The 21,762-nt window shown below is 36.8% G+C and overlaps 1 protein-coding gene across 3 annotated transcripts in view; it reads right to left on the reverse strand.

Moving 5' to 3' along the window:
• Positions 1-19,667, reverse strand: part of LOC131029619 (DNA repair protein UVH3) — a 56,665-nt gene extending 36,998 nt beyond the window's left edge. The window contains exons 1-3 of one of the 3 annotated variants that reach the window (XM_057960174.2): positions 19,465-19,667; positions 19,124-19,374; positions 303-475 (exon numbers count right to left, since the gene is read on the reverse strand). In XM_057960174.2, the coding sequence (XP_057816157.2) occupies positions 303-475; positions 19,124-19,374; positions 19,465-19,552 (512 nt within the window). In that variant the 5' untranslated portion in view covers positions 19,553-19,667. Of the gene's footprint in view, positions 1-253; positions 476-19,123; positions 19,375-19,464 lie in introns of those variants that run through there. The other 2 variants (XM_057960175.2, XM_057960176.2) reach the window with 2 other exon arrangements.
• Positions 19,668-21,762: the final 2,095 nt, after the last annotated feature.

A 21,762-nucleotide genomic window follows, 5' to 3' on the forward strand; every position in this document is an offset into this window, starting at 1 on the left:
AGCAACTTTAAGCAATTGCTACTCTGCAATATTTCCTGAAAGACTCTCTAGCTCTAATCTTATCATTTAAAAAACCCTAACTCAGCCAGATCAAAGATATTCATCCGCATTTACTTTATCTTATCAGTCTACAGTAAGTTATGATATTTAGATTGATTCCATGCAGCATCAAAAAATGTCCATCCACATTACTTTAAATTATCAGCATATAACTGTACATAAGTAAACTTCATAAACCTTTTGATAAAACCACCTTGGAATCATTTCAAATATTGTTAAATCATAGCAATTCCATGACATACAAAGCATCTGTAGCTTCATAACTGCCACTGTCATTCAGAGTCTGTGAACTGCAAGCTGCCTCCAGTTTCAGGTCAATATCACCATGGACTTCATTTTTATTAGTTGATGGTTTTCTAACCTCCTTAGCATTCTGAATTTCCTGTGCAAGTTCTTCCAGTTTGCGAGTCCTCAACTGCAAAAACAGTTAGAGAAATATTTATCAATTTTTATTCTGTAATGGAAAACCCCCAAAGTATTTATCATTTGAAAATGATTAGTTGCTTATATTTACTTCCAAGGATCTGCAAAATTTTATATAGAATATTAAGTTAACATGAATTTCTGAAAACCTAAAATATGAAATTCATGAAATTTCCAGAGTCCATAATGATTTGTCAAATCCAGAAGAATTAGACACAAACCTAAAATATGTCGTTATAATGTCTCCAAAAGAAACCCATAAGAATGATAACTTAAGAGGCTATAGTTCACCAAGAGCCTAACATTCCAAAACAATATTGACAAAGAATATTCACTAATAATATACCTCTGAGAATTCAACAAGTTTTACTAAAAGTTTCAAATTTTAGTCCCATTGTAGTCAGTCAGTTGGTTGGTTGGTTGGTTACTTGGTTCTGGGGATGGCGATTATATACGTAACATGAATGCCCCACCCCCTTCAGATTCTGTATGTCCCCCTACTATTTTAAAGGCCATGGTAGGGGGGTGGGTGGGAACTAAAGGGTTAGAATAGTGGGGGGGTTCATCGGGATGGCCCTACGGGGGAATAGGTCGGGGTCGGACTATTTGGATCCTTTCCGCCATTCTGTAGAGAGTTCTATAAACAATAAAATCTTGAGAAAACTGCAAATTTTGGAAATTCTCAGAAAAGTAAGATTTTTTTCCTAAACTTAAAAAACTAAAGTTTGGGTCGCTTACATTCTCCAATTGACAATGAAGATTCACAAATTTAATTACTTATGAGCACAATTTGAAAACTTGTGAGTTGGCAAAAGTTGGCAAACCCAATTTTGACTTAGACCCAGTACCTCAGCAAAACTTAGCAAATTACAAAAAAGCTTACATTCAAAAATCAGCATACACAAGTTTCTCCTGCATACTCATTGTTGTGAGGTATTCACATATTGCCCCATTGCAAATGGGGACTCCCACTTTTTGCTTTCTGGGTTGTGTTAGGGTCTTTGCTATTAATCTTTGCATTAAAGGGATGCAGTTTCTCAACTAGCTAGGGGGTCATCATGTCAGGTTGGTCTCTTGAGTGGAGTGAAGTAAGTCATAAAGCATGTTGCAAGAATGATTCATGGGTGAAAGACTTGAGGATTGAACAAACTGAGCAAAGTCAGGTGAAAGGACTAAGTCAAGAGTCTTTCCTAAGGATGAGTACCTTGCTCCCTTGCTGGAGCAAAATTTGCCTAAGCACCTTGACCCTGTACCTTCCAAAGGCCCTAGAGCGAATTTCGAGATCCTGTACCTTGCACGAATTTCGAGATCCTGTACCTTGCGCTTCAATCAGAGCGAATTTGGTTAGATCGTGTACCTTGCCTCAAGATTACAGCAAGTCTGTCTTGAATCTGTCCCTTGCATCATGTTTGGAGTAAATTCTTCCACCAAGACAATGTACCCTGCTCCTTAATTTGAGTAAAATTGGTAAATGCCCGTCCCTTACCACACATTTGGAGCGAAATTTTCATCAAGAGGCATGTACATTACTCTTGATTTGGAGCGAAATTCATTAAGAACCATGTACCTTGCTCCAACTTTGAAGCAAAATACCTTAAGGCAGCGTACTTTGCTAAGGACATGGAGCGAATTTCTCACCTTGACCCTGTACCTTGCTAAGGATTGAGAGCGAACTTTTTCATGAAGGCATGTAACTTGTCCAAACCTTAGAGCGAAAATTCCACCAAGGGCATGTACCTTCCAAAGGATCAAGGGCGAAAATTCTTTTCACCAAGTGATGTACCTTCCAAAGGTCATAGAGCAAATTGAAAAATAAATTGAATGAATGATTCAATAATCGGATAATTACATTGAACGATATACACACGTATATATAGAGGTTACAAGACGATTTTCTATAAATAGAACTAGTCATTAAAGTGAAATCAAATAAGCCAAAAAGCTTAAAAAGCTAAATATAGCTTTAAAGGCTAAATAATAAAAAGCTAACTTAACAAGCTAAATAAGTTGACTAAAAAGCTAAATAGCTAAATAAGTCGACAACTAAGATGACTGCTAAAAATAAATGATGACTATTATAGAAGATATTAATATTATTTTAACACGAATTTCCTCCATGGGTGTTCTTAAGGATCAAATTGATGATGCTTTCATGTGGAAAGATTGGAAAACTCAAGGTCAAAACCAACCAAGTGGGCAAATTTTGAGTCACGTCCTTGCTAAGGTCCTAGAGCGAATTTTGAGTCATGTCCTTGCTAAGGTCCTAGAGCGAATTTCCAAGTCATGTCCTCGCTAAGGTCCTAGAGCGAATTTTGAGTTATGTCCTTGGAGAGGTCCTAGAACGAAATTTTTATCAAGATTCATGTCCTTGGAGAGGTCCTAGAGCGAAATTTTTATCAAGATTCATGTCCTTGCTAAGGTCCTAGAGCGAAAATCTCACCAAGGTCATGTCCTTCCAAAGGACAGAGCGAAATTTCTTCACAAGGTCATGTCCTTCCAAAGGACAAAGCGAAAATTTCTTCACAAGGTCATGTCCTTCCAAAGGACATAGAGCGAAATTCTTTCACCAAGGTCGTGTACCTCCCAAAGGTCCTAGAGCGAATTATGAATTGATGTACCTTGGAGAGGACATGGAGCGAATTTCTCACCTTGACCTTGTACCTTGCTAAGGACATGGAGCGAACTATTTCATGAAGGCATGTACCTTGCTAAGGACATGGAGCGAATTTTTGAAATCATGTACCTTGCCCCCTGTTTTGAGCGAATTCCTCAAATTCAAGCATTTTGGCAAGAGGTGAAGTCGGCCGGCATGGGAAAGGTGATTTGTTATTTTAAATCAAGTCGGCCTTATGGGACGAGACACCTCTTTTACCCTAAAGCACCTATAAAGGAACGGTCAAAACATTCATTTTAGCCACCAATTCAAGCATATTCTTCTCTCCAAGTGTGAATTTGAGAGCAGACTTAGCAAATTTCTTCAGCAAGGCAGCGAATTTCATCCAAACATAGCTGAGCTGCTGCAGCACAAGGGTGAAATAAGACATTAAAGATATAGATCTGATGTTTTAGGAAGGTGAATTCATCATACAGCGAGAGGGAGTGAATGTACCCAGCTGGGAGACATATCAACTAGTGGACTTCATCATTAGACAGCCCAGATTTACCCTTAGACATTAAATCTGTCTTCCACACAGTGAATTCATTGATTATTATTAGCCTCCTCTTGATCAGATTTAGTGAAAACCACATAAAATCAGAGTGAGAGGTCAATTTAGAACAAGATGTGTGTGAAAGATCATATGTTATGTATTTGATACTATACTTGTTTTGTTTTGCAGATATGTAAGGAAGATGATACTACTTCGAGGTAAGATGAGCAATCAAAAGATGAAGGAATGACTTGACCATGATAAGTACTTCCTATCACCACTATGCAGGATCAAGAGGAGACTTCATCAGCAAACACAAGAACATCAAGGAAGAGAAGATCTCAAAGTGTTTGAAGGCTCTCACCACATCATGGAAGCATGAGGAGATAAAAGGAATGCAAGAAAGAATCCATTCAACTACCTCGAGGCTGTGGTACATAAAGGAAAGATAACCTACATGATGGAGGAATGTTTTACAATCTTGAATTCCCCTCGAGAATCCAAGAATCAAATTCAGTACATTGAAGAGCTACATTCAACCAAGTGCATCATCCACTCAAAGTACATCAGGAGCAAGAGAAAGTCAACCAAGGTCATCACACAATATCAAACATGATCAAAGAAGCAGATAGTTTCAGAAGCGTTAATCAAAGTCCGCTTCTCATAAATCATCACATTGGGCAACTGAATAATGTTGAGTATCAAGAGATATCTCTCAACATCCCTTCATGGTGATGAATCAAATCAAGTCTACAAAGTGCAAGATTGAGGTGGCATCCCAGTCGCTACTCCACAAATCAGAGAGATCCACATCAGCGCGTCTTGATTCAATGAACCAAGCTCACCCATGGATGCACAAACTCCGATGTACCTAACCTTGATATCTATTGGTCCATGCTCATTGAATGTAATTTTTTCATTGGCTAAGGAGAGTTTGTTGTAACAAACCCTAATTAGGGTTTCATTGTAAGATCTTGGCCATTGATGGAAAATCAATCTTAGACGTTCATTGTAAATGAGCTCTCTATATAAAGCTCAAACTCTTCATTTGTAAAGGTAAATAGCGAATAGTCAATGGTCAATAGGTGGTAACAGAATAGAATAGAAGAATAGAATAGCAATTAGAGTAGAGTAGGAGGAGGAGACAGAAATTGTTGCCCAAGTTGTAAATGAAATCCATTTTCATTGAAGTTATGGTGAAGTGTGTTGTTTCTTTACAATGTGCATGGTTTCTTGTTGGATCTTCATGTTAGATGATAAATAATTAGATTGAATGGAAGAATTTGTTGAATGCATTTGCGTGGAATTCGTTTAGTCCATACCACTAGCCTCTTGCTGATTGTAAGTGTGCCTTGCATGGTCAACTGGAATGATATGAGCTTAACCTCAAATCATTATACATCCATTGTTTATGCATTAACTTGAATGGTGATCAATGCTTGATGGTAATGATTTGAACATCTTTGAAATGTCCTTAGAAGATTGCACTGAGCTTGTGTCAAATTGTTCAAATTGATAGTGAGACCTTGCCCGGTAGGATTCCACCTAATCATTCATCCATCTTCTCACATTCTTAGGATTAGAATAGACTCTCTCAACCCTTTCCTTTTGCCCTTTTTTCAATTCAAGTTAGTTTAGGAAACAAAGCATCACTATATTGCAACATTAGATGATCTAAGTTCCAGCAAATCAAGCATTCAGGCATTCAAACATAAGTCCCCTTGTGATTCCAGCATAATCACATCAAACCAATGATCTTATCCACACGTAGTGACCCTACATTCATGAACCTTGGAATCTTCTCAAGTGATCCTTAAGCTAATCTTCAGCATTTGAGAGATTTTATTCAAGAGATGATAAGATACTTTTTGGTATTTTATTTTGTGTTCGCATGTGCATAAAAAACACATCAACACTCGCCAGGTATTTTTCGTGAGTTTCTTTGTAAAACTTGCCAAAACTTAGCCACTAGTAAATGGGCAAATTTCTTAGTTATGAAAAAATCTCACAAGTACTTGTGGCCTCCACAACACACCCCTATTCCTACAGAATTGTTGTTTTCATGTCCAAGCCTTTCAAGTGACTTCATAATTTAATGTCTTCAAGGTTAATTAAGGTCCTTTATCATTTTCAAGTTTTTTACTATGTTCCACAGCGTTTCGGGGATGGGGATGGGAGGACGGCATGGGACGTGATTCTAGGACATCCCCTAGAGGGTCATATATATATATATATATATATATATATATATATATATATATATATATATATATATATATATAACTGATAACAACAATATAATTTGTAAATAAATCTTGAGGGAAGTAGTACAACAGCATGATAAATTTCGATAAAGCATTATAACAGCAGTCTCAAACATCAAAAAACTATGGTCTATCAATATCCAGCATCAAAATACAACAGTCTATTGATTACCAATTCCATAGCTTCTATTAGTTTCCTTTTCATGAAGTGATCCTCTTTTACCAATATTTTTTGCCTCCTCGATACAAATTTCATGTTGGTAAATATGTGTGTGATCAACTAATGTTGAGCTCTTTAAGTAGCAACAAAGAATATCTACAAAGCATTTGATGATTCTTTTTGAAAAATTCTCCCCCATTCACCTATGCAAGGAAGGCCACAAACAATAAATGTGATAGTGATCCATAAACTAGGATGCATTTTCCAATCATCAACAAAACAGACCAATCATCAACAAACAGACCTATTAGAGAACAACAAAGATTGATTTCAAGTAAGCAAGAATTAGCAACAAAAGAGAGAAAAAAGTATCACCATAAATGTTGAATACAAAAAAACCTTAAAGAAACCCAACTGTGGATGAAAACTCCAGCAAATTGTGAGCATTTCTCATTTAAATTGTTTCCAAAATGGCAAATACAATGGTCTAGGCCTCTTAGGCTTGTAATAACAGCATAAATCAACCCTGGTTATCCCTAGTGACCTGTAAAATCTCACACAACCCTTTGCCCTACTACTTGCTCTTACATGGTTACTTAGGAAGTTACTTAGAAATTTGAAAAACTTAGAAATACTAATCTAAATCTCTTCAAAGTCTCTCCATCATCTCTATTCTAGCTACAATAGGCTATATAGAGCCTCTGAATGCAAGAGAAAGTTGGCACGTAATAAAATATAATAAAATGAATGTAATTAAGTTTTTGTTCCCGACAGTTGTTGGTTAATCAGCAGTTACTGACGGTTGGGGTTGTCAACCATCGTCGACCTGCCTATATCTTTCACATTGTACATGTAGTTGGAGACTGCTCATATGATATCATGTACACATTGCATATATGTGAAACGAGAATAAAGCTATATCTTTCTGAATATGTTTGCAATTAATTTTTATTATTGTACACATTGCATATCTGTGGAATGAGAATAAAGCCATATATTTCTGAAAAAATGGGCAGAGGCCACAGCACTTCCAGATAACATTGCGATCAGTACAGCAAGGTTCATTTACAAACAAATTGTCACCTGGTACAACATTCTCATCCAAATTACTAGAGATCAGGGAGGGCATTTTGTGAACCACATCATCCGCCTAATGATGATGGATTTCAGAATTTTTGCAATCTTTCAAGCCCATACCATCCAAGAGAAATGCCCAAGGGGAGTCAACGAACAAAATACTTCTCTTGGCCATTCATAAGTCATGCAACATTGAAGAAGCAAATTGGGAGGAGAAGCTACCAGTCGTACTATGGTCATACCATAAACATACAATGTAACAAACACACACCATTCCAACTAATGTATGGCCAAGAGGCAATGGTCCCCGCCAAGTATATGGTTCTGAGTTTGAGAATTGTTGTGGAGAACTAGCTTGGCACTACGAAGAGTTTAAGGGAACAACTCTTTACATTGAATAAGCTCAACGAACGAAGGGTGCTTTCTCAGTGGGCCACTAATTAGATTTGAAGTATAATAGTCGTAGCAAAATCAAACCAAGGAGGTTCAAGGTAAGATGGCTTGGTCCCTTTAAAATTCAAGAAGTTTGTGAGAATGGAGCAATCAAATTGGAGAACTTGGGCTGCGCCTTGTTGAGAAATAGTGTTAACAGCTCAAAACTAAAACAGGATAAAGAGAGAATGGAGATTTTATTTGCAATCAATGTGGTAGACTATGCGGAAGACCCTATTTGTTGTGAGGTATTCACACATCGCCCCATTGCAAATGGGGACCCCACTCTTTTATGCTTTCTAGGATAGTGTTAGAGTCCTTTGCTATTAGCTTTTACGTTGAAGGGGCATAGTTGGTCAAGGGGCCGGGAGTCAGGAGGATAGCTCTTCTTTTGGGGGTGAAATGAGGTCAAAATGAGCATAAAGAGAAAGAGGTTTGATGGAGGAACTCTTCAAGATCAAGCCCAATCAAGCAATGCAAGGAAACATCAATTGGGTCAAGTACATAGGCAACTTCAAGTGCCCCTCTCTCAAAGAAAATTTCACTCTTATTGCCTCAGGTTGAAGGTGAGATCATATCAAGGTGAGTTTTGAGGTCTTTTAGTGCATAGGAGCATAAACTAAAGCATAAAGTGATAAGGTTCAACTCAAAAGTGCATTTTCAAGCTACTTCAAGTGCCCTTAGTTGAGAGCGAAGTTGTTCCTAGAACGCACCATGAGCCTAGTTTCAACAAGCTTGAATGAATGGAATGAAGGAGAATGAGCAAGAAAACACTAAGTGTCAAGTTTCATTCCACTTTAGGTGCATGAACTTTGGAGCGAACTTCACTTCACGTGCATCCACTTTGGAGCGAACTTCACTTCATGTGCATCCACCTTGGAGCGAACTTCACTTCATGTGCACCCCTTGTGGAGCGAACTTCATGTGCTCAAGACTTAGAGCGAAACTCCTCCTAAGAACTCATGTTGAGCATGCTATGACGTATTTGGATTTGAAAAAATAAGTGTAAGTGAGCAAAGGAGAGTTGAAGTATTGATTTGAGAGTAACTTCAAGTGCTCCTCTTGAGGAGCGAATTCCACTTCATGTGCCCTTTGATAGGAGCGAGTTTTCCTTTTAGGCCTTCCATGAGGTAAGTTTGACATATTTTCATGAATGAATGTTTAAAAAACCCAAGGTTTGAGTCAATGGAGCAAGGTAAAGTGATTGAGAGCAAGTTTATTTTTTGATTAGGAGCGAACTTCAAGTGCATAGCATTAGGAGCGAACTTCAAGTGCATGGGTTTAAGAGCGAACTTCATGTGCATGAACCTTTGAGCGAATTTGCCTCATTTGCCCAAGATAAGATGAGAAATTGCTTACAAATCATTTGTCTTGAGCCGATTTGATGTCTTCGTATGCTTAGAAAAGAACAATTTTGAATTTGAGATGAAGAAGGGGAAGTTAGAGGGTGCACCCATCTTGGAGCGAACTTCATGTGCTCCACTCTCAAAGCGAAATTCCTATAGAGGCCTTCCCTAAGGTTAGTTTGTCATGTTTTCATTAATAAATGGTTGAAAGACTCAATGTTAGAACCCATAGAATGAAGGGTGAAAGCAAGTTCAATGACAAGTTTGAAGATCACTTGAAGTGCATTAGGATTGGAGCGAACTTCATGTGGATCCAAGTTGGAGAGAACTTCATGTGCATCATTCCTGGAGCGAACTTCAAGTGCTCCACTTTAGGAGCGAAATTGCTTGTAGAGCCCTCTTCCAAGTAAATTTGATGCCTCCACTTGCATGAATGACAAAATATTCAAACTTGAAGTGATGAAGGGCAGAATTGGACTAGGTTTGAGAAAACTTCTACTGCCCACTATTAGGAGCAACCCCCTCTTATCAAACCTGCAAATCACATAAAATCAGAAATTATGTCAAATTAAGAGATTATAGAGGTTATATATCATGTGTTTGATGCTCATTTGTTTGTTTTGCAGGAGATGAAGAAAGAAAATCAAGGGGATCACGTTGGAGGAGGATCAAAACAAGTGTGGTAAGGAGAAAATTTCAATGTCAAGGTCAAGAGGAAAACTTCATCAGCACATACAAAAAAAAATCAAGGATGGTGATTGCAAAGCAAAAGAAGGAGAGCAAGATCTACACCACCATACAAAAGGGAAACTTCATTTACAAGCACGAGAATGCCTAAGAGGAATCTCAACCCTCACCGCACCATGGAGACATGAAAAGATCAAAGGAGTGTGAAGGAGAAGACATACAATCACCCCAAGGCAAGCAAACGAGGATGGAGGAATGACTTGACTACATCAATGCTTGCCATCATCATCATATTGAGCAAGTGATTAATGTTGAGTATCAAGAGATATCTCTCAACATTCCCTCATGATAATCTACCAAGTACAAGACCAAGTTGAAGATGGTGTCCCAGTCACCACTAACCAATCAAAGGAGTTCCACAACAGCATGTCTAGATGCAACATACCTGACTCATCCATGATGGTGCAAACTTCGAGGCACCTACCCCCGTTATCCATTGATCAAATATTCCAGAGATGACATGTGTCAAAGTGTTGTAATCGTTTCATTGGCCAAAATTGAGTTTGTTGTAACAAACCCTAACTAGGGTTTTCATTGTAAAATCTCGGCCATTGATCTCAAATTGATTTGAGCCATTGAATTGTATTAAGAGCATTATAAAAGGCTCAAGCTCTTCATTTGTAAAAGTTAATAAAGAGATAGTGAATAGATAGTTTTAGAAGAATAGAATAGAAAATAGTTCAATAACAGATAGCAATTAGAAGCTAGAATAGATTAAGAGAAGGAGGAATTGTTATTAAGACTTGTAAATGAGATACTCTTTTCATTAAAGTTATGGTGAAATGTATTATTTCAACAAGTCTCATGGTTTCTTCTTCTCATTGTCTTTCATGCTGATTAAATTGGATGGAGGAAATTGTTAAATACATTTGCGTGAAATCCATTTAATCCATATCACTAGCCTCTTGCTGATTGTAAGTGTGCCTTGCATGGTCAATTGGAATGATATGAGCTTAACTTCAAATAGTTATATATCCATTTTTTATGCATTGACTTGAATGGTAATCAATGTTTGATGGTAATGATTTGAATATCTTTGAACTATCCCTTAGAAGATTGCACTGAGCTTGTGTCAAATCGTTCAATTTGATGGTGAGACCTTGCCCAATAGGGTTCCATTGAGCCATTCACTCGTTCTCTTGCATTCTTAGGATTAGAATAGGCTTCCTAAACCCTTTCCTTTTGTCCTTTTTTCAATTCAAGTTAGTTTAGGATAAAAAGCATCACAAGATTGCAACATCAGATGATTAAGTTCCAGCGATTCAAGCATTCAACAATTCAACGTATGTCCCCTTTGTGATTCCAACATAATCACATCAAACCATTGAGCTTATCCACACGTCGCGACCCGACATACCAAAACCTTGGAGTTATCTCAAGTGATCCTTAAGCCAATCTTCAGCATTTGAATAGCTTTGTTCAAGAGAGGATAAGATACTTTTGGGTATTTTATTTTGTGTTCGCATGTTCATGAAAAACACATCAACACTATTGACCAAACTAGAGTAATGGAAGAACCTGTTGCACAAAAAATTGAAGGAACTACGATACCAAAAACAAAGCCACATTTAATCAATTGCATGGTTGGGCCACCAGCTACAAAAATAAGATTCTATGAAAACTCTTGAATAATGCATGCTCCTTATTCCAGCAAGAGAACCAGGTATGTAAGCTATGAGATGGATGAAGACATTACAAAAGGAGGAAGCTATGAAATGGACTAAGCAGTATGGCCCAAGTCTGCAAAAGAGGAGGGAGAAGGCCCAAAGTCACGACCTGTACTAATGGCGGAATGTTTTATGGTTGTAGAGAGGTCGAGATATAATGAGAATGTAGTCAAATATGCAAAACAAAAGGGAATAGCACCACCACATTACCCTATACAAGCAGACTTTGGCAAGCAGTGCACAACCCGGCCAGTAACCCAGTCTTGACAATACACATAGACAATGTTACCCGGTACCAGCAACACGGAGGAAGATTTCTAAATGTTCATCAAAAGCTAGAAAAAGGTAATGACATCACAAAAAATAATTCACAAAAATTTTAATTTAGAGTATATGGGCACATGCTATGAAAACAAATGTTATAAACGACCATATTCCTGACATTGGAGGCACGATAAGAAAATCAAGAATATAAATATACAAGCTTAGAAGAGAAAATATGAAGGTGGGATGGAAAATGAAAAGAAAAATCACAAAGTGGCGAAGTGGGAAAATAATAAAAAAATTAATTTGGGGAATATGAAGCTGGCCAAGATTGAAATTTTAGAAAGGAAAGGTACTAAAATACCATGGCCGAAAATATAAATTTAAAAGGGAAAAATCAAGAAGAGATGAGGGAAAAGTAAAAAAAAATTCAAGTGATGGAGTTGGAAAATATTAAAATATTCAAAGAGAAAATTATTAAGTTGATGAATATAAAAACATTTAAGGCCAAAAAAATAAAAATAGGGAATATTGAAATATTTGAAGTAGACGATATTAAAATGTTGCCAAAATATTGTGAAGGCAAAATAAGTATTGTGTGGCCAAAATCAAATATAAAATAAATTGGCCATAACCTCATTATAAAGTGAAGCTGAAAAAATTAATTAATTTTGCAAAAGGGAGGCCACTTTATATCTTCCTTGGGCGAATTAATTCCATTCAGTTGAATGCACCAAAAACAAAACCTTTCTTTGTACAGCATCTTCGTATAGTGTGGTAGCATGGGAACTTATTGATTGTATAACCTTCCTCTTTCTACATCATACGACAAAAGCAATCCTTGAAGTCATTTCTCAAGTCCTCCAAGATACAATCAAAAATAGTTCATATGGAGTAGGAAAAGCATTTCCATTGTTTATGGAATTGAATTTGGTAGTTAATTTATTTGTTTTGAGAAATTTTATGTTTCTCAAAAATGTCATTATAATGCCCAATTCTCCATAGAATGATCAAAATGTGTGTTTTATGTTATAAGAGAGATGTTGAACACATTCACTTCAAAAAGGTATCCTTTAAAATTTTGATTTTGAAAAATTTGAATTTTGATGAATTTCGAAGATATTTTAATGGAGTTCTTGGAATTTTGCTGGTTTTGTGAATTTGTAAAAATGAGAAAAATGTCAAATTGTGGCATATTATGATGGATTATAATGTGGAAGTAAAAGTATAGTTTTTTAAACATGAAATTGGATCCACTTGGATAATGTTGTAAGCAATTGTCAAGAATTAAGAAAAATGCATTGTAATGTGGAAACTTGTGAAAATTGGAATTCGCATTGTTTGAGCTTTATTCCACATATGTTGGGGAATGTGATGAGCTTAGGACTTAGGTACTAGAGAGGGTTATGGAGTGGTTCCCAACGTGTCCCCAACTCTAAGTGGTAAGAGAGAGGCAATCAGGTTAGAGGAGTCATGTAACCAAGTGAAAACTAATAAAAACATGCGTAAAAAAATTAAACAAGATTTTTTATGCCCCTTGCATACCTTGAGCGCTTGTAAAGGCTAGGGATGATGACTTAGGAAGACATGCCTACTCTAGGAGCGTGGAACTTGTATGATCCAGCATCCTCATCTGTATGAGAGGATATTTGGTTCCACGTGTAGCCATCCCTTTGAGCTCTGTGATGACACTCCCTAATTGGTCCTCTAGCATCTAGACCTAGTGTAGCTTGAATACCACCTGAGAGATGTAGCATACTTTTCCTATGTTAGTGTTTACTTCACTTTATTGGATGTCGTGTGTTCTCCCTAAATAATGTGAGTGGAAGCCTTCCTCCCTTGTGTATTATGTGAGTGTGTGTTTGGGTCATGTGATTATCTCCTAGCACGGTGGGGTGGACCTATGGGTTCCACATGGTCGGGTGGATTGTAACCACCGTTGGGGACCAAAGGCTATGGATCGAAGGCGTCATTGGATCCTCTTTGCTAATCATTTCTTTATGCATTCTAGTTAGTTCATTTCAAGAAAATGTGTAATTCAAGGACATTTGAGTCCTATGCAAATGTAAATTGTAATAAAGTTGTGTGGACCTCTCCTGAAGAGGGAATTATAATTTGAATATAAATGAAAATGGATTAATTTAGTTGCGTGTCTCAATGTTGGCACCAAACATGAAGATCTTGCATATTTTCATTCAATCTTGAATGTTGCAAATGGTTAAAATGAACTTAGGAACCTCTATTTTGGGTTTAAAATGAATCTCTTTGCTGCAGCAGTAAATCTTCCCTGAACTGTAATGTCCCCTTTTGGGAGGACACTAAATCTTGCCCAATATACTTATAGAATTATTGCAAGTTATGTATTTCCAGTCTGCTGTGGTAATTTGGACAGATTCAATTCAATGTTGTTTCCCTCTTTAAATGCACGTCTGCTACATATCAATCTGATCTGTTGCCTATACTCAGATGTATATATGTGTGAATGAGAGTCCTTTCTATTCCATCAGGTCTGATTCTCTGGTTATTTATTTAATGTTTCCTCTTTTTTCCCTTCAAAACCTGCTTTATTAATGTTTGCAAATTTGTATTGTGTTCTAATCTCTTTGATAAATGTTCATATCATTCTTCCAGATTTTCTTATAATTCTGATTTAGGTCTGCTCCTAATCTGCTTTTAATGCTTCAGATATTTTGATCTATTCCATGGATCCTTCCTTCTCAAATGAGAACTTCTCCACTTTATATCCTCCAATGTGAGGGAGAGTCACACCTCTTCTTAAAGGTCACAACCTTTCACAATTACGCCCTTTGAAAGGGTCACAACCTTTAATAAGTGCTGCCCCTTTGAAAGAGTCACTTCCTTATCTTCTTCCCATTAATGCTTCCTTAATTCCTTTGCTCCCTTCTTTCTTTCTTTTTTCCTTTTCTCCTCAAATGAAGTTCTCTTCTCTCCCTTTTATATCTCATGTTTGAGGGAGTCACAACTTTTCATTTCATGCCTTTTGACCATTAATTAAACTTAACTTTTAATTATATTAATTTTTATTTTTATTCTTTTATATTTTAATTTATTATTATTATTTATTGATAAATCCTATTTCAAAGAGGGGACGTTACATGAACCTTGTAATCATAGTCAAAATTGCAACAACAAAAAGTTCTAAGTTTTGCAGGCTTCGTTAATCAGGCCTTTTCTTTTTTGGTTTTTGTTAAGTTGTAACAGGCTGAGGCTTAACCCCAAACCCCAATCACTGAGGTCTCTTCTAAATTTCCAAATTTTCTATAGTTGTCCAATGTCGAGCTTTCACCCTAATGCTTATGCTTTACTTGTGGTAAGAGGAAAGGTTTATTGCTGATCCCTGACTCCCAAAGTGTAACCTTAAGGCTTTCTTCACTGATACTTATCAAACATCAAGCATTGGGCTTACACCCTTTCAGCTTCAACCAAATTGGCGAAAAGGGTAAGTCATAACCCCAACACCAAATCCCTGATTAGCACCCTTGAGGACTTTGAAGTTCCCAAGTTTGTTGGACTTCTAGCCCAGTGATCGAAAATGCAATTTTTTGAGACAAAAAGTACCTAAAAAGTTAGACCATCAATTTCCATCTCCCTATTGAGCAGCCTTTCATAGGATGATCCCAAATATTCAAAGGCATCATTATTCACTACCTTGATGTTCCTTTGTGATTGAGCTTGCCCAGCAATGATTAGTCTTCGACTAGTGCCACCATGCTTATGCATTGGTGAGGACTTCTCTCCTATCTTTATTTTCATGGCATTGTATTTTATGCGACGGGGTTGTGCAAGTTGCAATGCAAGTGAGACATGTTACATTCTTAGCTACTTTGTGGGGGTGTGTTGATGTTAGTTTTTCAACAAGAAAAAAAATTGTTTGTCAGGTTTAGCCTTGGTCCTTCAGACGGGGTGTTACAACAACCTTGTATCCTTCCATTCCCTCTACAACAATTTTATGCAATTTAATTTGGGACACAAGTTAGTTGTGGACAATAAGGTCATCCACCGCCTAATTAGCTCACCACTTCTTCAAGCAATTCCTTAACAATAGATGTGACAATTTTAAAATACTTTAGCTTCCTAGTCTCTTCCTAATGCCACTACTAAAGAAACTTGGGGGGCCTGCTAACATGTTAGAGCTTCTAAATGTTCCAACAAACACAATAAAGCAACTCATGGAGATGGGTATTATCAAAGCACTAGCAGGTTAGGTTTTCCATGTATTGGAGGTGAGATGTGACCTCATCAAATGGAAGGAATGGACATATGCTTCCTAGAGGCTTTTGCAATTAAGGCACTCCCTCCGATCTAGATGGCTGTCACAGTTGCTAGTGATCTTGGAAGAGGTCGAAGTGGGTGTGGTAGGGGACACAAGCATAATGGAAGCAGTTAGATCAAGCCACTAAGGAAATAGAGGCTGCTGCAAACAAGGTCATTTGTGTGGTTCAAATAGGTCTATTAGGCGATAGGGAAAATTGTAAGTACAAGCAACCTAAGGTGGCTCCAAAGTCAGTGCATGGTGTTGGGTTTTGCTCTCCTAACAAAAGCTACCCCTCTAATTCGTTTGTTATTTTCAAATGTTCTAATTATCAAGCATGCACCTAAATGGGCTTTTTTTATTTGAATATATAAATGCTCTTTGTTTCTTGCTGATGGTTGTGTGGCAACAATATGCCCCTATTGCATGACCATTTGAAGATATTCTCAGGCGATAAACTATGTATATCTATTTTTTTCTGCAGCTTCTCTAGCCATGTATCAAAGCTACAATGCATAAGGACACATTTGTATCCTCTTTTCATCTCAAAAAAGGGTCCTTAATAAAACCACCCACTTAACTATCAAATAAAAAAAACATAGCAAGCTTCACCTGAAACACCAAGGGTGATTGAATTTATAATACTAGATCCTTATTAGTTTGTAATACCAACAAGTAAAATTCAGTGATATCATCCAATTCTTGGTGTGGCATACCTCAAAGGGAAGTACTATTACTAGGTGCACATCTCGAGTTAAGTAACTCAAAAAAACACCACCACCTAGGTGAGATTGACAGGCCTACAAATCTTGGGGTGCATTAGATAGAATAAGTTGTTGATCATGGCATCTTAACTAAAAAGAGGGTAATTTTCTTTTATACTTCAAAATTACAGAAATAGCTCACATGTTATTCAAGATCATTTTTTCTATAATGCAATGAGTTACAACATAAACTCCAAGGGTAACTGAAAAACTAAACAAAAGATGTGTCAATTCATAATAATAATGTGCAATATTGAGTAACATATCAGGTACAATTCTAGGTGTGGTGTACCTCAATGGATGAATCATGAAACCAAATCCACGTCTAGTGTGAATTTCACAAAATAAACGTACACATTAAAAATGGGGGCAATTTACCAATCTAAATATATAAATTTACTATTATAGCTTAATGATTATTCCATTTAAAGTTTTTTAATCACAGCAATGACAAGATAGATCCTCTTGGTTCCGGCATCTTAGTGATTAAGAGGGCAGATGGGCAATTAAAAATAACTTATAAATAAGCTTACAACCATACTTCAGGAAAAATTCCAAACATTATGCTGTGAATTGTACTGTTAGACCCCAAAGATAGTTGAAAAAATATACTAAAATGCATACTAGTTTGTAATTTACTACTGAAAATAACAATAATTTACGTAGGGCAATTTACTACAAATAATAACAATTGTTCCCGGCCAGTTAAGGGACTTGGCTGGGTTAATACAGCTTTGAAGGAGCCTGCCGATGTTGTTTGGGAAAAACTGACAGAAGGGTGGTGGAAAATTAATTTTGATGGGACTTCCAAAGGAAACCCAGGGCCATCAGGAGTTGGCTTCATTGTTCGAGATTGGGAAGGTAATATTATGGCCCTGGGGGCGAAAAAGTTGGAGGAAGGGACAAACAATGTGGTTGAGGCATTAGCGGTTTTAGCAGCTATCAGACTTGGTAAGAGGTTGGGTTTCCGAGAATTCATTTAGAAGGGGACTCTCTTATTATTATTTAGGCGATTATGAAGGGGAGAATTGATGCCTGGCATCTTTAGAATACCACTGTAAATATTGTGGAGGAGTTGACAGCCTTTGAAGATTTTTGTATTAGCCACGTAAGGTGATCTGAGAATGTGGAAGTAGACAAACTCTCAAAATGGGCATTAATCTTTGATAAGGTTGGTGAATTGCAGATTGAAGACTTTAGGAATGTAAGTTTAGAAAGGAATGTTTGCAGGTACCTAACATTAATGAAACTGCAGAAAATACTTAACCGAAATAAATGCAGCTTTTTGGAAGGGTGGCGGCGCAGTTTTCGTACTTGACATTAATGGCAAATTTAGGAGTTCGTGAAGGTTGGTCTAATGCGAAATTAATTTGTTTTTCTCCTCGATACTTCAGTTGAGTTTTTTGTGGAGGAAAAATCTTGAAACAGAGAAGTGAAAGGCAGTTTCATTGCAGACACGGGAAAATGGAAGCAAACTTTACGCTGAGGACAAGAAAGCAACTATGCCCGTTTCTCGGCCATGTCAGAAAGGAGGCTTAAAGGAATGTTTCGTTACAAGGATGATAGATTGGTGAAGTGTGTTCAATTGATTTTAGGCGAGGTTTTGGTGATTTAAGGCACAGATACTGGACAAACATGGATGTTTACTCCTTAATAATGGCGTGGGGCTTGGTTTTGGAGGATTTGGTGGACACTATTAAGGGAGTTATGGAAGCAATTGTGCCTCAAGATTCCCTGGAAGGGATGGAATCAATACTGGAATGGGCAGTCCCTGGAGTCGGGTTTGATGTGAGGTAGGCATTGAAAATACTAATCATGAAGTCTTTCAGAAGAGTATTGCCTTTGTACGGTGGCTGGAAGGGAGATTCAAAGCTCGCTACAGAGAGGAAGCTCGTCAAGGGTGGGAAGCGCTGAAGGTGTTTGTGCAACTGATGGAGGTGGAGGCAGAGCTGAACCAGGCAAGGCTGGAGGCGGGACTCGTGGAACGCAAAGCTTCTCGGTTGAGAAAGAGGAAGGTGGTGGATTTACAAGCTTGAGTTTGGTCCCCCGTAGTTGTTTTTTGTTGAAAAAAATTTGGATGCAAATGTATCTTGTAGAAGTTCTCGGTGGGGCTTAACCCTGTAAATGTCTAGGTTTTAACTGGTTCGATTCAGGGTAGGAATATAGAACTCTGTTAAGACTACTCTGTTCATTTTGTTTTTTTAGCAGTTTTTTGAGCTCAAGGTGACGGGTTAAGCGGTTTTTTAGAGGGATTCTTTCCTTGGATGGCAGTAAAAGGCTGTTTTTTAAAGTCTGGGTCGTTTGCTGGGTGGTTTAATGGTTTTACAGACTATTATGATATTATGATGTATCTATCTTTCTTTTATGAGCAATAAAAATCAACTCTTATTACCTGCCAAAAAAAATAATAATAACAATTGTTCCCTAAACCCCAAGGATTATTTCAATTTATTAAACTTAAAAAGGCCCAAAAAAAAAATAAGAGTCAAATTCTTACGTGATTTAAGAGCAATTTTTCGGCAGTCTTTCGAATTTTCGCCTGTGCTCTCTCGCGCTGCCGGCGGCGCGCAATGACAGTTCTCCGCTTCAAAGCGGGCGTTCCGCCATCAAACACAAACACGGGCTTAACGCGCAAAAACAAAAGCTTGCAAATTCGTCTAAAGAATCCGATAAGATGAGCATTTCTTATCATTTCTCCCTTGTCGTCTCGCATTGCCTTCATAAATTGCACCATCCAAATGCTCGCATCTTGAAAAAACAAGGCAGAAACGATGCATATTAATTCAGGTTGCAGGCAATTTATTAGGTGGTTTCTTAAGGAATTCTTAGGTTTTTTACCTACTGCCAGTTTTCTTCCGGCTAGGGTTTCGACGGATACGCGCCTGCCAACGGGAGATAATAATTCCCATAAACCCTGCACTCCCATGGCTTCTCTTCTGTTTGCTCTTTGCCGTTACACTGAGGGAAATTTACGTTTGCAATAGAGAGTTTTTCATAACCGCAAAGGAGTGTTGAACTGTTCTCCCGGGAAAATAGTTTTTGTTTTGTTTTTTTTTTGGCGAAATTATGAAATTGAAATGGGAAAATAGTTTTTGCTTCTCATAGGTAGGAGGCATTTTCCACAAGTCAAACAATGATATTGCTATGAGAGTTCAAATGCGTAGTTTTTTAGTCAAACTCATTGATCCATGTTTCATGAGTAGGTAGTGGTTCATAAGAACCTATTTCTCATGAGAATGAATGGTCCACTTAGCACTCATTGCATCTAGGTGATGCTCACAAGAATGAAGCATCGGATCTTCCCGGCTACTCCAACTCAAGCGTTTTTAACCACTTAGTTTTTGTTTTTCTTATTATGGTTCTAAATGAGTGTAGAGGATTAAGTATTGTTTAATGTAAGGTTGTCTAAGCAAGGGATGAGGTATGAGGTTATTTTTTTAGTAGAATGTTATCTTTTGATTTTTTACTAAGAGATTTATTTTTTAAGGTTTGTGTTTTCATATAGAATAGCTAAATGATTATAAGAGTTTATTATAAAAATTATTTTATAACTAATAAAATGATAAAAATAATGTGACTATGTGAATTATATAACATACACAAATCAATTAAAATAATAAAATTTGATTGATTGATTATTATAATAAGGTGTGTTCAAGTGATGTTTGGGATTCTTCTATTTCGACCCCCTTAGTGAGACGAATTTATAGTGATGGGTGATAAGGGAGACAACATTCACCATAATGCAAACAACATATATAAATGCAATTCTTTAATCTTTTTAGGAAAAAGTGTGCTCTAGATTTTTCATTTTTGTTGTCCAAACCTAACATATGAATTAGTGAAAAATAATTCAACATCTTTAAATACCAAAACTTACTAACATGATACACAAAATGTAACGAGTCAACTCATAATAGCTAATAGAGAGGGGCAAGAAAGTTAGAAATTGAATTTGAACATTTGAATTTTGGTGTCATTCCCATGTACCTTGAGATTGCACCAAGTCAATCCTAAGTGGTGCAAAAATGAACCTAAGAGCTAAAATGGCAATTTTGGGACAAGGAGTGAATGCACGAAAGTAAGGATGAATGGCAGTGCAATAATGGTGAGTAAATTTTCAATGTATGGGAATTGGTGCCAATCAGGTCAAACAAAGATAAATAAGGATTGATCAATGAGCCAAACTAAGCACAAAAGTGTGTCACTTGTAAATGCATTATTACATCAGGACATTGACCAACATCAACATTAAACTAAATGAGGAATGGTATAAGTATGTTATTTTCACCACTATACTTTGTCTTGCTTTGTGATTCAATTAGGAGCATCCATTTCAAATTTTGTGGATATCCTCAATCAACATTAAAAGTAAATAGTTAAAATAATATAAAATCCTTTTAGAATAATTGGTCATTCTTGAATTCTTTTTGTATGCTTCTTGGTATGAATGCTCCAAGAAAACTTACAAAATTACAAAAAACTATGTAGTGAGTAGCTCTTGTGTCATAATTAAAATAAGCATAAACTACAAGTAGTTTCAGATGTCTATAAAAAAAGAAGAAGTGGAGAAAGTAAAGGGTTAGAAAAAATTCCTATACAAAAGTGATATCATAAAACTTCATGTGATACAACAATACAATATGGATCTTTGTAATATGTCAATGTGGCATTACACATAATGTGGCAATTAGATCAAAAATTTATTTGATATGGCTATACATAATGTGATGCATGTGATGTTGCATGTGATAAAGATCCATATGATACATCTAATTAGTGTGATACAACTCCATGTAATTTTGTAATGTGATACATGTCTACATAATATAAACATGTAGTGTGGTCAAGATCTATTTAGACATGGTGATCAGTTTATAGTTATGGTATATTTCACTATCTATAATATTGACCATAAAAAGTGTGAGTGATAATATGCCCCCTCCATGTGGTTGCATACAAATTATGTAAGAGATTGGAAGAGACGTAAAAATACATATGATAGTGGTATTGATAAAAGTAGCATACATCCTCTTTGCCCCATATTTTGAATCCAACAATGATGTTAACTCGTGGCCAAAGGGGAGGAGTGCTAGAAATATGTTGATATAAAAGAGGATCTAATAAGACATGCTC

This window comes from Cryptomeria japonica, chromosome 3, assembly GCF_030272615.1.
Source record: "Cryptomeria japonica chromosome 3, Sugi_1.0, whole genome shotgun sequence".
NCBI lineage: Eukaryota > Viridiplantae > Streptophyta > Pinopsida > Cupressales > Cupressaceae > Cryptomeria > Cryptomeria japonica.